This window comes from Phoenix dactylifera, chromosome 12 (genome assembly GCF_051530095.1).
Source record: "Phoenix dactylifera cultivar Ajwa chromosome 12, Ajwa_hap1_PhDact_Kaust_v1.1, whole genome shotgun sequence".
Classification (NCBI taxonomy): Eukaryota; Viridiplantae; Streptophyta; class Magnoliopsida; order Arecales; family Arecaceae; genus Phoenix; species Phoenix dactylifera.
Window position 1 is genome coordinate 25,613,815 of NC_143201.1, and position 15,220 is coordinate 25,629,034.

At 42.0% G+C, this 15,220-nt stretch overlaps 2 protein-coding genes across 4 annotated transcripts; one reads left to right on the forward strand and one right to left on the reverse strand.

Moving 5' to 3' along the window:
• Positions 1-200: 200 nt before the first annotated feature.
• On the reverse strand, positions 201-2,142 carry LOC103711672 (putative membrane-associated kinase regulator 2). 3 transcript variants are annotated; one of them, XM_008797947.5, is made up of 2 exons: positions 679-2,142; positions 201-535 (listed from the first exon to the last, which is right to left on the reverse strand). In XM_008797947.5, the coding sequence occupies exons 1-2, from the start codon at positions 1,934-1,936 to the stop codon at positions 462-464; spliced, it is 1,332 nt and encodes a 443-aa protein (XP_008796169.2). In that variant the 5' UTR covers positions 1,937-2,142; the 3' UTR covers positions 201-461. The 3 variants fall into 3 exon arrangements, with proteins under 3 accessions (XP_008796169.2, XP_038986202.1, XP_026663087.2); XM_039130274.2 differs by having other exon boundaries at positions 201-575; XM_026807286.3 differs by having other exon boundaries at positions 639-2,142.
• An 8,274-nt stretch (positions 2,143-10,416) lies between these two features.
• On the forward strand, positions 10,417-12,261 carry LOC103711592 (reticulon-like protein B2). The gene is made up of 5 exons (XM_008797842.6): positions 10,417-10,727; positions 11,239-11,419; positions 11,504-11,645; positions 11,740-11,809; positions 11,928-12,261. Exons 1-5 carry the CDS (start codon positions 10,526-10,528, stop codon positions 12,092-12,094), a joined length of 762 nt encoding a protein of 253 aa, XP_008796064.1. The 5' UTR covers positions 10,417-10,525; the 3' UTR covers positions 12,095-12,261.
• Positions 12,262-15,220: the final 2,959 nt, after the last annotated feature.

Sequence of the window (15,220 nt, forward strand, 5' to 3'; positions counted from 1 at the left end):
GGACTGCCGCAGAGCTGCTGCAGCATTGCACATAAATGCTCAAAAATGATGGTTAAAGAAATAGCAGCAGAGTTCCCCATGCCACAGAATCTTTCACGTAATCGTCCTCTCCTTCTCACGAGAACTAGGAAGAAAAAGAAACTACTGTCTTCTCCTTCTCGCTCTCTCCTCGTCTTCCGTGTAGTGTAACCAACAAGAAAGAACGGCTCCATCGCAATGGTAAAGTTCGAATAGATAAGGAAGATATATAATTACACAAGCACCGCCACTCGAACATTTAAAAGATAGAGAAAAAACTTACCCTCCCCCAAAAAAGAAAGAGGCACACAACTTCGCCGCGGCTAAAAGAGATCTTTCGCCGCCAGCTCTCTCCATAACGCCATACTTCCACCATAGGACGAAAGACATCTAACTTTTTTCTCACGTCGTGTATCAAAACTCCAACGGTGAGGATCAGATCATCAAACGCAGTCGCCCTTATCGGACCTCCCATCGCATGGATCGCTCTTGGATCGCACCAGAGGCGACTCGGACCCTGCCAAACCGGACCCAAATCCACCAAAAGAGACAGAAACCTAATGTTTTAAAACCATCACCAATCATTACTTAAAAAAAACAAAACAAAATTCATCACCAACCGCTCCTTAAGAGAGGTGACCGGACCCGGCTCGTTCGTACCTTCGGCCGCGTTGAACGATTTCTTGCAGTGCGCGATGGCGCTCTGGATCCCGTCCTGCTGCTGGAGGAGCGAGTCGTCCCGCCTCTGCGGCGGCGGTGACGGCACCGCGGCGACGGCGGCCGAAGCCGACCGGCTCTTCCCCAGCCGCTTGCACACCACCTTCAACCCCGTCGGCAAGTTCACTTTCTGGCACTTAACGCCGCTCGCCGCCGTCCCCGCTGTCGTCGCCGGTGCCGCCGACGGCGGCGCGGCCGCTTCCGCCTCCACGTCCGTCTCCTCGCCTTCGTTGGGCCCGGCCTTCGCCGCCGCCGCCGCAGCCGCCTCGCCTGGGGTCAGCTGACCGGAGAACCTCAGCTTCTGGGCGTACCTCTTCGATACTCTGACATAGAGCGGCTTGATTTTGTTGAGATACTTATGCACCACTTCCTTGGAGAACTTCTTCTCCTCCGCCGCTGCCGAGGGCGGCGCTGCTGCGGAGTCCTCCGCCGCTGCCGAGGACGGCGCTGCTGCGGATTCCTCCGCCTGGGATTTCGCCGCTTTACTGCCGCTGGAGTTACGGGAGCCGTTGTCGCGGGTGAAGAGCGAGATGATCGGTACCTCCTCCACCTTAAATTTGATGAAGAACTTGCTCGGCTGCGGCCGCGATTGCTGCTTTGGAGACGCCGTGGCCGCCGTGCTCGGGGCGGCGGGAGCCCCATTGGGCTCCGCCGGTGTGGATTTTGCCTTCCGGAGGCCTAACATGAAGACTCGAAACTTGGTCGCGGACTTGAGAAGGGAAACGGCGAACTGAGGCCTGGGATCGGCCTCGGACGAGGTGATCACGATCGAGGATGGCTCCAGAGGCACGAGCTTCCCTTTAAAGAAGAGATCGTCTGAAGGAGAGAGGGGATCGGACCGAAGGTCGCCGCCGCAGCTCCCCTCCGAAGACACCATGAAATTAAACTCCCCCTCCTCGTTATCGTCCGACTCCGCTTCCATCCCCGCCGCAGAGCCATCCTTCTCTTCTCCACCGTCCTCCTCCTCCCCCTCGCCGTCCTCCTCCGGCACGGCGAACTCGAGATCGAAGAAGGGGCCATCGTCGCCGACATCTCCGCCGTCGTCGTCGGTCTCTGCTGACGGGTTGAGGACAGAGGTGGCGATGGTGGTAGTGGCGGCGTTGGCAGCGGTGCACACGCTAGAGGCGGCCGTGGCGGCGGCTGCAGCCAGAGCCGCTCCGCCACCGCCCCTCCAGTACTTGAGCAAGCTGAATGACTCCATGGTTGGGTTAGCCAGGGGCAGGGCAGCGCTCTCGGCTACTTTCCTTTCCCTCTTCAGCTCTCTCTTCTTTACTACGTTTTAAAGAGAGGGAAGAGAAGCGCAGAGGAGAAGGAGCAGGAGACTAAAAAAGAGGAAGAAGGAAGAAAGCGGGAAGGGGAGGAGAGTAAGTTTGGGCAGCAGAAACGCTGCAAAGACCGTGTGAAGGGTCAGAAAGCAGCAGTTAGTGCAGCCTCGGCAGGACAATCATGCCTTTTCCACGGGACGGACGGAAGTGAGAGAAATTTAAACATACTGCAATATCTTTTTTCGCGTCCGCATGGCAGCCCCGCTGCAAAGCGGATTGCAAGAATTATAAATTCCAGTCAGTCGAATTTCATACAGCTGGACTTTGAATTTAGCGTGCGCCCCAGTCGGTAGCCATCTCAAAGCTCGTGCTGAAGTCGTTTTCCAATTTCCATGGTCGGGAGGGAATGTCACGTGAGGTGGGAAAGGAAGTGCTGTCGAGAGGAACGTGACTCGTACCGAGCGGCAGGGATTTGGTACTGCTTGATGCATCTCAGCCGTGGGTGATCATGGAGCGTGTTTGTGCGCCGTCTGATTGGTACGGGGGCCTGTAAAAGGAAAAGGCTTTTTGGTAAAGCTGGCGTTTTTCCTATTTTTAACTTTTCAATGGCAGGGGGAGGAGAGGAGGGAGGCATATAGGGAAAGTTGGACTGGCGGAGTATCTGACAGGAGAAGCAGATACTTTCCCGCTTTTGCTTACGGGTGCAAGCGGACAAGGAATGCTGGAGCTACGGCTTCTATAGTCGTTCTAATTAAACGGGCCTCGCGTTGCAGTAAATTACCATCTTGCCATCTACCGTCGGTTGTACTCTGATGTTACCCAAGGGGAGATTGATGATCTTGGATCTTGTCAAGCTGACGTTGAATTTTCTAAGGGTTGTAAGTGCTATAAGGGATATTGGTCCTATAATAAATTGGTCTCTATATTATCACCGAGCACCTTTTAAAAGCAATACAAAAGATTTAAGTCATCAAGTGATAATCAACAATATATATACGTACATATCCATATAAACATACATAAATACAAGCATGCGTGCATGCATACATACGTACATAGAGAGAGAGTGTGTGTGTAAGATGGAAATACTTTGAGGCATCCATTATATGCAGAAGAAATGTTTATTGGCCAGGAAAAATGCTAATTTGATAATTTCGTAATTAACCAACCCTTTGTGTGTAAAGGCACTTGAGGGGCTTCGGGTCATGGACAATGCCTTTTTTTTTTTTTGGCTGAAGGTGTCATCATGATCATGTATGATTTAGCCTGTCAATGGCTAAATCCAATCTGCGAGGAATGTTCATGGGCTACTATTGGACTGCAAACTGACAAGGAGCTGCGTGAGAGAAAGAGAGTGTTGTGCTTAAGTCTATTTAACTCCTATTATGTAAGGCTTCTTTGGACTGAATCTCTATCTCTCTCTGGATAAATTACACTGATTCCCTTGTGCCGTGTGGCCAAAAAAAAAAAGAAGCAAAATTGTTCGTGTGATATGTAACATGAATCTGGAAGCATTACCCATGCAAGATATAAAACTGTATTGCCTCATCCACCGGTCCCCTTGAGCTAACCTATGGTCATATTGACTCAGTTTTTCACACTAATCCAGACCACGTCAGATCAAGGCGAACCATGCAGGCATGCAGGCAACTATGCACAATTTGGAATTATGCACTTCATATCATGCACAGTGTACAAATTTAGACGTCGAACCTCTCCTCACGGATCTCCAAAATGGAGCAATATGGAAGTTTTCAGATTGCATATAATTAGGACTTTGGACTTTGGACTTGGCTTCGACGCATGATAACAAATATCAAGTTCACATGCCTACTAATGCACCGTTCCCCACACCATAAAGTTCACGAGTACAAACTTCATGCAATAGCAGCGACCAGCTGCAAAATTTTGCCTATTGAACCATTCTTCCCTTCCTCTGAATAAGTAATGAAGTGGCAGAACTATCGGTACTGTGTCGCATTCACATCCCAAACCTCCAGAAGTTTGGTGCCACCAAGCTCGATCAGAGTTATCACATCTCAAACCACCAAATATTGGACTTTTTTTTTTCACATTTTGAAGATCGGCATTCTATATCCAATATTTTGATCTACGTATGGAGGTCAGAATAAATATAATAATGATGAGTGAAAAAATATTGAACCATGATGTATATTCCATGCACATGCTATTAGGGCCTAGGGTGGTTTGCTTTGATTTCTGATGACTATCATGCTCCAGCTCTCAACTCACACGTTGGACTATCACAGAGTTTGTTCCCTGGGGGCCTATCGTGCATTTTTTTTTGTCATTTTTTCTAAATAACAAGTTCAATTTTTCTACCATATTTTCCAAATCAAAACAGTGCATTATCCAAAAAAAATATCACATAAATTCCCTGTCATAAGTGATCCTTCCCTTGCAAAAGTTCTGAGAAATTCTGGCCTGTAGTTTCCAAATCTTTCACAGATTTTGGTGAGAGTCAGTATATACACTGCTAGGGTGCTCTTCTTTCAACATATATCGTTCTGAAAACTGTGTTCGCGTTTGAATTAATAAAATTATCTTTTTATTTCTTAACCATTAGTTGTTTTAAATATTTTAAATATTTTTTTTCGAAATACTATGTTAGAAGAGTCGTAACTTTTCAAAAAAGAACGTTAGTTTTCAAAAAGATACGGTAATTCCAAAACATAACATATCTTTGGAATCATCGCATCTTTTCGGTCTTCCAGATAGAATCTATAAATAAACTCTTTCAGGATTAATTAAAAAACGATCCAATGTCTCTCTTACTGGCATTCTGTCTCTCGAGAGTTTCTTTCGCAGATAGAGAGTTCTTTCACTCTCCAACTTTCTACTTTCTAGCTTTGTATCTTTTCTGGGCATCTGAAGGAGTCGACCGGATCAAGCATCCATAGCAATCGTGCTCATTAGAAAAGGATCAGGTTGAGCCAGGTTGTAGTACCTTGAGAATGAGATTGTCGCAGACCTGCACGTAGGAGGCAAATCACGTTCTTAATTAGGACAATGTATATCATACGCCTCGATCCAGCTAGGCTCTTTTCAATCATCTGATTTTATTCTAATAGACTATTTCTTTATAATACTTTTATAAAATAAAAATATAATAATTTTTAGGCAAAATATTTCTAGCAAACTGTCCATCTGTAAAGTCTAGGACGATAGTCAAGGCAACCTCCATGACATCCAAACTAGAGCAAATCTCAACTTCCATTCTTGAGCAGGGACACATCATTTTTCTTCAATTTATTGTCAATAACAAAGAGATCTTCAAATTTCAAGGTGGTTCGCCTTCAAATGTCACACTACAGTCATTCTTGAGCATCCATCAACAAACACCTTGAAAGTTCCATTTTGGCATGCAGTCGTTGCTGAGGGGAGAAACAGAACACTGCCATCAACTTTACGGTACCCGACCTCTCGAACTTTCGCATCAGCAGCTGGAAAAAAAACTCTGTCGCTCTCGTCGTGGACTCTCTTGTTAATGGCTGAATGCAACCCGGCGTGACATGCCTTTTCTATCACCATATCCCTCAGCAGATAGAACAACTCCAAGCGCCTCAACGCCCATGGTCTCCCCCGTCATCAGAAAAAAAAAAAAAAAGAGGGGGTGGTTCTCCTCAGCAGTAACTGTGTGACAGAATCCTCCCAAATCGTGACAACGTAACCTCTAAACTGTACGTATCTTTATCAACCCCAGACCGCGGTTGCTCATGACAACCACTCCATTTGGTTTTTTAATAATCTGTTGAAATAATATACCTGCTTGATGCCTTTGAATTAATTCCTAATAAGCGCACAAATCCTTATGGACAATGCCTTCATTAGCCCAGGAGCCTAAAATAACATGGGTTTGACAAAAAAATATAAGATAATAAGCTAGATTATATCTTGAGAAAGCTGCTCGTTTAGTTCTGCTAAAAAAATCAGGTTGTGCAATAGTAAAACAGCATCTTAGAAGCTTAGAATTCGGTCCTCTTTAACGAGACCAAGGAAGAACTCCAAAAACTATCAGTTCTTTTGGCAGATTTCCACCTAAATATAGACCATAATCAAAATGTGTGGAATCTGGATAAGAAAGGTGTGTTCTCAGCTGCCTCTTTCTACGAGTTCCGAGTCTTAAGAGGAATTAAGTGGATGGAAACCAGGTGTTTGGGCAAGCTGAAGATCCCAACCAATATTAAATGTTTTCTTTTGTCTCTGTTTCACGAGCCAAATCGATTCCAGGGGCAATCTTCAAAGGAAACTTGGTCGATGTATTGGAGGATCGATACGCTTTCAGGAGCGATCCTTGATTCAGTTTTTATTTCTTTTTTTCCTTTTTTTTTATGATGTGCTCTTTCAGAATGTACTGTCCACATCCTTCTTAAATGTCCATTTGCCATGAAAATCCGGAAAGGGATATGTCTGAGAATAGGTGTGGAGCATCTATCCGCTGTGTTCTCCGATTTTTTTCTCTAATTAAGTTGATGGTGCAGCAAGTTCCTAAGAAGATGCAGTCAACTATTATGATGTTCTCAAGCAGTTGGAAAGCCAAGCAACATGCTTCTCAACATTCATGGGATCAGATGTTTCTGCGCTTCTATCATTACGGATTCACATTCGTCCTGATCAAACAGTAGAATCTATCTCTCAACGATTCCTTTCTCCACTAATCACCCCTTCCCAATCTGCCCGCCCGATCGATCGTCGGTTGATCGCCGAATGAATAGGGTTTGAGAAGGTTCGAAGATTCAGTGCGGTAGTAGACATTTAACATATACTTTATGCACAAAAAAGTAGTAACCCTAGATCTATTCAGGAGGATTCCTTACCTAGTTTCATTTAAATATTTACACATATCAGATGCTGTCTTAATATCAAACTAAGAACTATGCCGTCCACTCACTGCAGAAAAAGAGGTCATTCCTGACATTTAGCTGCCGACATTAGGTAGAAGCGTCAGTAAATTTGGCCCCTTAAAAGCGTCGGCAAACTCCTGCCAGCTTAGCCGACGCTAAAAAGCATCGTCGGACTCCTGGCCGCTTCGCCAATATGTTTTAGCGTCATCAGAGCATACGCCACCTTAAGATGATGTTTACAAGCGTCGTCGAAAGCCTGAACCTTAGACGACGCGCATAAGCGTCGTCGGAAGCCTGATCCTAAGACGACGCTTATAAGCATCATCGGAGTCCAACTCCTCCAAACCCAAATACACCCAGTGCCTGACTTGATCGAAGCCCTTACAAGCCCTAGCCCTACCCCCCAAGCAACCCCTTTTCCTCCTCTCGGCTGGTGCCCACCGAGCGACCCCTTTTCCTCCTATCGGTTGGTGCCCACCGCCGACCCATGTACCATTTGGATTTTACGACCGAAAGCTTTGTCAGTGTTATACAAGGAAGACCGTTTGTCATCCTTCTCCTCATCAAATTATTCTAAACATTTCCCTACAAGAGTGGGTTCGGAAATGGAGCTTATATAGCTCTAAGCTCAGAATTCTCCATGAAAAAGATTAAGCAGAAGTTTTTTGAAGGAAAGGCTAAGCAGATATTTACAACTAAATACCAGCTTGATGCCAAGCTCTAAAATTGGAGTCATATATTGGGTTGGGGCAAGTTTAAGCGTGAGGGTCATGCTAATGAAACCTAAAAGGAAAATGGAAACAAAGCAAGGACAAAGTGAAAAACAAGAGAAAGGCTTCTCTAATCTCTATCATTGAACTTGACATGCACTGGTCAGCCACAGACTCTCTTGGGCTTGTGAATACCAAGTCGTTGTAAAAGCAGAAAAGTGAAATAACCATTGGAAATATATTTAGCTGAGGTTTTGATGTAATTAACACGATCAGAATGGATCTTATGATCCAAATGACTGATCCATGATATGGATCTCAACATCATGACCTTATCGTGATCCCAATCAAATGATGAAATCCAGACAGGCTGGGGCCCTCTTTGATCCAAATTAGCAATTCCAAGTCATGGATTACTGCATCCCGATAACAACGGCTACATTCCTCTCTGAGCATAACTAGCATGTAAATAAAACTGAAGCACGGAGAGCAGTCACTGTATATGTTAGTATTGCAGTTACTGGTGTGTAAAGATAGAAATAACAGTATCCAGCTGGACCTACGTATGGATTCGAATATAACTTTGTTCTATAGTTATTCTTATTTCATGTTTTTGTGATATGTCATATTATAAAAGTGGATTCCTATCTATGTGACAATATAAATAATTAGTATTACTTTATTTTATTCGTTATTATGCTTTCAAAATTTTATTTTAAAATTTAAAAATATTATAACTTCTATGTATTCCTACATTTATGCATGTTTTTCATACAAGCTCTATGGAAGCAAATAATTCATGATTATTTTTTAGTTATATTGTAAGTAAAAATTAGTGATGGTATTTGATGCAAAAATTATAAATAATTTTGTATTATAATTTTTAAAATATTTTTTAGTTTTTATTTTTTAATACAAAATTGGTCTGATCAATAATCCGATCTCTTGCTTAGGTTAGTCTTCATGCAGTTAATAACTATGTCGTAGATCCTTTGCTATCTATGTGTCATGTGCAATCTACATAGTCGATTATATTCTAGTTCTTTATAATTATATAATTGAAAAATATTTATTATTAAATTAAGCTAACAAATTATATTTATAAGAAAATAATATATGACTTATATTTGTATTCTGATAAAAAAATATCGGTATATCTGATGTGTATGATTTGTATCCATATCCATTCAAAATAGGTACATATGTTTAATATTCGATTCACATATGCATCTATTTTGAATAAATATGAATATTAATTTTTGGTATTCTTGTAATATATGTATTCTATTTGTACACGTTAGAAAAATATAAATATGAGCATGAATATATCTACCCGATATCTTTTTAGCTCTAGTGTCAGAGCTCTATTAGCCGAGTGGGTCCCTTATTAGAAGATACCAAGGTCAAGTAGGTCTTAGCATGGCAGGGTTAGATCTAGTTGATCGATGGACCTCTTTCTAGGGAGTGAATGGAGGCAATTTATAATTAGGGCATCACGAGATTGGGTGAGATCCTATGTTAAGTAACAATACCCATTGGGTTTATAAGCATGGTTCGTTTTCTACCTCTTAAAAGGTGGGCAGTCAAAGAGACAGAGATTGCCACTAAGGTGGTAGCTCAGTTGGAACGGGGCGTTTGCTTTCAATCAAGTGGTTTTAGATTCGAAACGCGCAGATGTCGATTAAATTCGGGGACCGGATGTCCTCTTTATTTTTTTTTAAGGGAAAAAGAAAAAAAAAAGGCAATGGAGATTAGCCCCTTCTAGTATTAATTACGAAAAAAAAAGGGGCGCATCCTAATATCAGGAGACCGTACGTCCGTACCTTTCCGGGGCAAGTCACTTCCATCCCATTAACCCAGTTCCTAACCCCGACCTTACACACCCAGAATGCACGTCCCACAGCTCCCTAAACTCAGGCATCACTAGTTGGGTGCACCGCTGGGGATTATTCATTAGGTGCGACAGGCATTTGATCCCATTACCCGTGGTTTCCATTGAGACGCATGTCGCGATTAAAATTTTCGTGGTGGGCCTCACATGACATGTACGCGTTACCAGCTGCCACGCTGTCAAGACGCGCATGCAATTGGAAATAAACCAGCGTTGCGGCAGATACCCTCCCCTGCGCTAAAATCCTAGTAAGATACCGCCAAGTAAAAGGTGAAGATCTGGCCACGTCATACTGTCGTGAACGGCAGCTAAACGTTGACGGCGCCTTAGACCATCCCTTGCTGGAAAACGATGACAACCCTAGAAGGATACCGTAAACATTTTCTGGGAGCCCTACCATCTAGCTTCCTCAAATGAGCTTTTTCGATCAAAAACTATAACTATAGATTCGTAGCAGTGAGAGACCGGCACATCTTCGATTGGATCGGTTACGAGAGTAGAGTTGAGAGCAGCTTGAGAAGGATTTATTCATGCGAGGTGCTCGTTGAAAATAGCTAAAAAGAGTTTGACGCTTTATGGACCACACATATTTTTTGAAAAATAAATAGAGCCGTCAACTGAGTTGCATCTTTTGTCGTGCATCATTTGAGAGGCTTTTTTTTGAGAGAGCAATGAGGTCGTTCCTCCCACTTTGCATATGCTTCTTGGTTCGAATTATTCTAGATGCACTCACATGTGAGCCGCTGGTTAAAAAAAAAAAAAAATTAAAATTGGCTGCCCTCAACTCTTGACGGCCGTCAACCGTGGAGGCGGAATTTGATCCATTTCAGATACCGTTGCCCCGCGCTGCCCGGCTTTTCGAGCCGAGTGGCCCGATCCCCACGCGCCCGGTTCCGACGGTCAGGATCGCATATGTGAGGCTCTGTCCCCCGTATATAATCCCCCCAGTCGCCGTCGAGATTTCTCCCAAGTGGAGAGCGAGATCGAGCTCCCGTCGTGCCTGGGAGAGCAGCCGTTCCGGTGTCCCTGCGGAGGAGGATTAGGGTTTCGTCGCGAGCGATGGCTGAGCACTCGGAGGAGTCGAGCTCGAAGCCGGAGTCGCTGATGGAGAAGATCGTCGGCAAGCTCCACGGCGACTCATCCTCCTCGTCCGATTCGGACAACGAGAAATCGAAGCCGTCCGCCTCATCCATCAAGGCCAAGATCTACCGCCTCTTCGGGCGGGAGAGGTCCGTCCACAACGTCCTCGGCGGTGGCAAGCGTATGGATCGCCTCCTTTTCCCATCGCTCCTTCAATCCCCTCCACACCATCCGCTGCCTTTGATTTCTTCATCTAGGTTAAGCAAAGTATAAATTTCTTTTTTGTTTTTTTTTTGTTGGAAATGTATAATCGGATCCCATGTGGTTAGGTCTACCGAGATGCTTCGAACTGAGTTCTTTGGTGTGATTTTTTCCTTATTTTAAATCTATCTCGATCGCCTAAATGGGTACTCTCTTTCTACTACTGGGAAGTACTTAGATTTTCGGGTTTTCGAAACCAGTGGAGGAAAACTATATCATGCCGTTTTAAGTATTGTTGATCTTTATCTTGTTCACTTCCATCGATTATTGTGGATTTAAAGTGAAAAACCCTACCTTGGTTTGGATGCCACTTGTTCTTTATTAAAATCTTTTACCTCGATAATTTTGCATTCATCTTTATCACAAAATATTAGTTTTTCTGAAATCATGATTTTTCCCCTTAAATTTATTAAGGTCTATCACTGTTGCAGCTGCTGATGTTTTCCTGTGGAGGAACAAGAAGATCTCCGCCGGAGTGATTGGTGGGGCCACCGCCGTCTGGGTTCTGTTCGAGCTGCTTGAGTACCATCTGCTCTCTCTGGTCTGCCACTGCCTCATTCTCTCACTGGCCATTCTCTTCCTCTGGTCCAATGCAAGCACCTTCATCAACAAGTGAGGTCTTTCTTTTAAAAATACAAACTTTGGATTCTTTATGTCCAAGATTAGATCTTTAACTTATTTTCCATCTGTTTTCAGGGCTCCGCCACGCATACCAGAGGCGAGCATTCCCGAAGACCTGGCCGTGAATGTTGCGCTCTCTCTGAGGTATGAGATTAACAGGGCCTTTGCTGTTCTAAGGGAGATCGCATCAGGACGGGACCTGAAGAAGTTCCTTGTTGTATGTTGATTCGACTTGTGCCTCCCTTGGATATTAAATAACATTTTGCGAGCCTCGGTTTATGTTGTACTGAATGATACACATCGTTTCTTAGGTGATTGCCGGACTCTGGGTTCTTTCGATCCTTGGGAGCTGCTGCAATTTCTTGACCTTGTTCTATACCAGTAATGATATCTTTCAATTTCCCAGTCTTTGTGTGTTAAAATCCTGTAGGTAGTTTTTGGTTTTTAATGCATTGAACTTCTAAACTTTTTTGGATCTCTTGTGAATGAAATAAAACAGTGCTTGTGACGTTGCATACGGTGCCAGTTCTGTATGAGAAGTATGAGGACAAGGTCGACTCATTTGCGGAGAAGGCAATGGCAGAAATCAAGAAGCAGTATGGGGTGTTTGATGCCAAGGTTCTAAGTAAGATTCCCAGGAGCCCATTGAAAGATAAGAAGCACTAGAAGGAAGAAGACATTCTGAGGTTGCAGTAGGTTTGCACTCTGCAGTCAATTAGATGTGGTTTTCTGGTCAATGTTGTGACTGTTTATCCTTTATCGGTTACGGCATTTGTTTGCACATTTTACAAAGTGTTTGGTTTCTCAATTTAAATAAATCAAGCTTGTCTAAATAGTACTGATTCTTAGCTTTCATGTCATGGATTGTTGCTATGTATGCATGTAGTCTGTGCACTTGCCTGTATGCTTCTTTTGTTGACAAGTATTGGTATGGTACAAATTTCTTTCACCATTGTCATAGTTTAAGCTTGCTGCCATGTTAATGTTTCTGAAATCTGCTTTCGGACATTGACATCATAACAACAAAGGGGTTTTAGTAAGCTATGACATGGACGATTTGGCATATATGTATATCTTGTTGGCGTCCATGAGCCAATGTTGCATTTGTCTCTGAATTCATATGCAATCAACAAAACCTTTGCTTGACAAATACTAAAGAGTGTTGCAAGCATCTGCATATGTCATGGATGAGTGGTGTTAAGAGTATTTCAGCCTAATTTGAAATAAGCCGAAGATGAGGCATGAGGGTATCAAACTGTGTGCGCGAAGTATTTGTGTATCATGTATCGAATGCTTCTTTAAAGCATGGTTTGATTTAAATTTTGTCCAATTTATGCTTGCAAGTACCTAATTCATATATGACTTTACGCCCCCAAAACTGCTGCAGTGTGATCTTGTTCAATTGATCTTGCTATGATACATGAAAAATTGAGTTGAAGAATAATTGTAGAATTAATTTTTCTTTTGAGATAAAAAACAAAAGATTTAGTAGCATAAAATAGAATCAATGGTTTTAATCGGTCAACTTGTTGGGTTGTTTGGCAAGTGATGTATCTGGATACGGTTTGTTTTATGACAGGCAAACACATCCTGTGACTTTTCAGTGATTCATTGAGAATTTTGTATCGAACTATATATTGTCCCATTTCTTCTTTTCTTTTACTTTTCCCTTTAAGAGTTTCCAACTCTTAAGCATTGAGGATTCCAAGCTTTTGCCCCCGTTATATCTTCTCTTTGGATCTGGAAACAACGGCAAATCTATTCCAGAAATTGGATTGCAATCTAGGAGTCCATGGTCTTCAATTAAACTTGGGGTTTAGTCCATAAATTAACTTTTCAAATGGACGTTTGGTTGCTGGCAAGGTTACGTGTTCATAGTACTGAACTTTATGAGCTATGTAGCTGTTAATGCAGTAGAGAGATTAGTTACGGTATCAGTTGATTCAGTTGATTTATGCGAAAGTTTGTTGTTGATTGATTTCGTCCTGGGGCAAGGCCAGCACTTCCAGGGAAGTATTAAGTTTGCATCAGAAAAGAAATTCTCACTTCACAAAAATAAATGTTTGTGCTAGGGGCATTGGAATAAAGTAAGATTATTTGGATATGAACCATACCTTGGTATGAAAAGTTATTCCATGCTTTATCTTTGTAATGTGAAGGGTTATTCTTTGCTTGGAATTGGACCTTCATGTTATTTGGTATAGATTGGATGGTGCTATCTTGCATACGGTCTTATATGGATGGTATGTGGAGTGATTGCATGCGATATCTCCATTCAAATCCTCTCAAATTTTGATAGGATGATATGGGTCTCATATCGATAATCCGAGCTATTGAATATGATTTACTATCTTTAAACAGCATGTATATTAAAAGTCATATAATTTGGAGGCCGTTAGTCTATACATAAGTGATCCGAAAAAAAAAATAATTTGACATTATTTATATTATTTAATTTTTTGACTATCTGATACATAAATTAGGAATTTCTAAATTACATGATTTTTTATGTCTACTGCTACTAGATTACATCTAATTGCTCGAATCATCGATGTGAGATCTCCTTCATTCAATATATCTGTCTGGATTCAAATAGAGATCCATTCGAGTATAGCCAAGTCTTTCTCTCTCTATGTATCTATGTATATTTGTGCATATATTTGTAAGTATATATTTGTGTTTATGCGTTTATAATATATAAATTGATATATTTGTCTATATAATTTATATATACATAGATGTATAATGACTTAATAATATCAAAAAATATTTGACGGTAAAAATAACATAGATAAATGTAGTAGACATATAAAGATGGTAAAGAATTTCAACCATACTCATGTTTATCATTTATACAATGCGCACTTCGCCTCCTGCAGTAACAAAATATGCCGAGGCAGCAAGCATCGTTGGTCAATTCGTGCCTTTATTACCTCCGTTTTCCAATTCCTTCGCCTTGAGAGTAGTTCCATTAACCTTGAGAGTAGTTCCATTAAGTTCAATTTTGGTGTTTGCCACTCCGGTGCATCAACGTAACCATTACCCACAAGAGATGGCTCCTTTCTAATATTCATGAATAATGACCATGTGTAATCGAGTACCTCATCACCTTAAGAGCTCGTTTGGTTCGCGGAAAATATTTTTTCTTCTAAAAATATAATTTCTGAAAAATAGATTCTTAGGAAGAGGATGCTTCAAAAAGTACTTTTAGCATATTTGGTTGACCATGGAAAAGTGACAGATTTTCAGAGTGCTTATGTTTGGTTGATCATCTATTTTTCTGAAAAAATTATGTATAATTCCTATTATACCTTTAATAAAAATTAGGTCTTTAATGCTGAAGGGCCATTTTGAAAAAAAATAAAAATGGAATGATTTCTACCTCATGAAAAAGTAACTTTTTCATATTTTTCATAGGAAAGACTTTCTCATGAAATGTGGGAATCATATTCCAATGGAAATATAACTTTTCCATCTCTCTCCTTTGAAAACTCTAACCAAACAAGATGCATCTCATTACTTTTCCGTTGACCACACTTTTCCTCCTTTTTTCACGAACCAAACGAGCCCTAAGATTGTGATGCCATTTCCTTCCTACATTGTGGACCCACCTTAGTAGCTCCATTTGCTCTACCTCTTCGAAGATTCTAGTATCTCAAGATGTTTTACCTTATAACTCTGCTTGTAGCCTGAGCACCTCAGTACTCATGAATACTTTCCACCCCGGACTTCCCTTTTGGAACCGATCTTGTAGATCTTCATCCTTCACAAGCACCCATCCACTGATGAGCA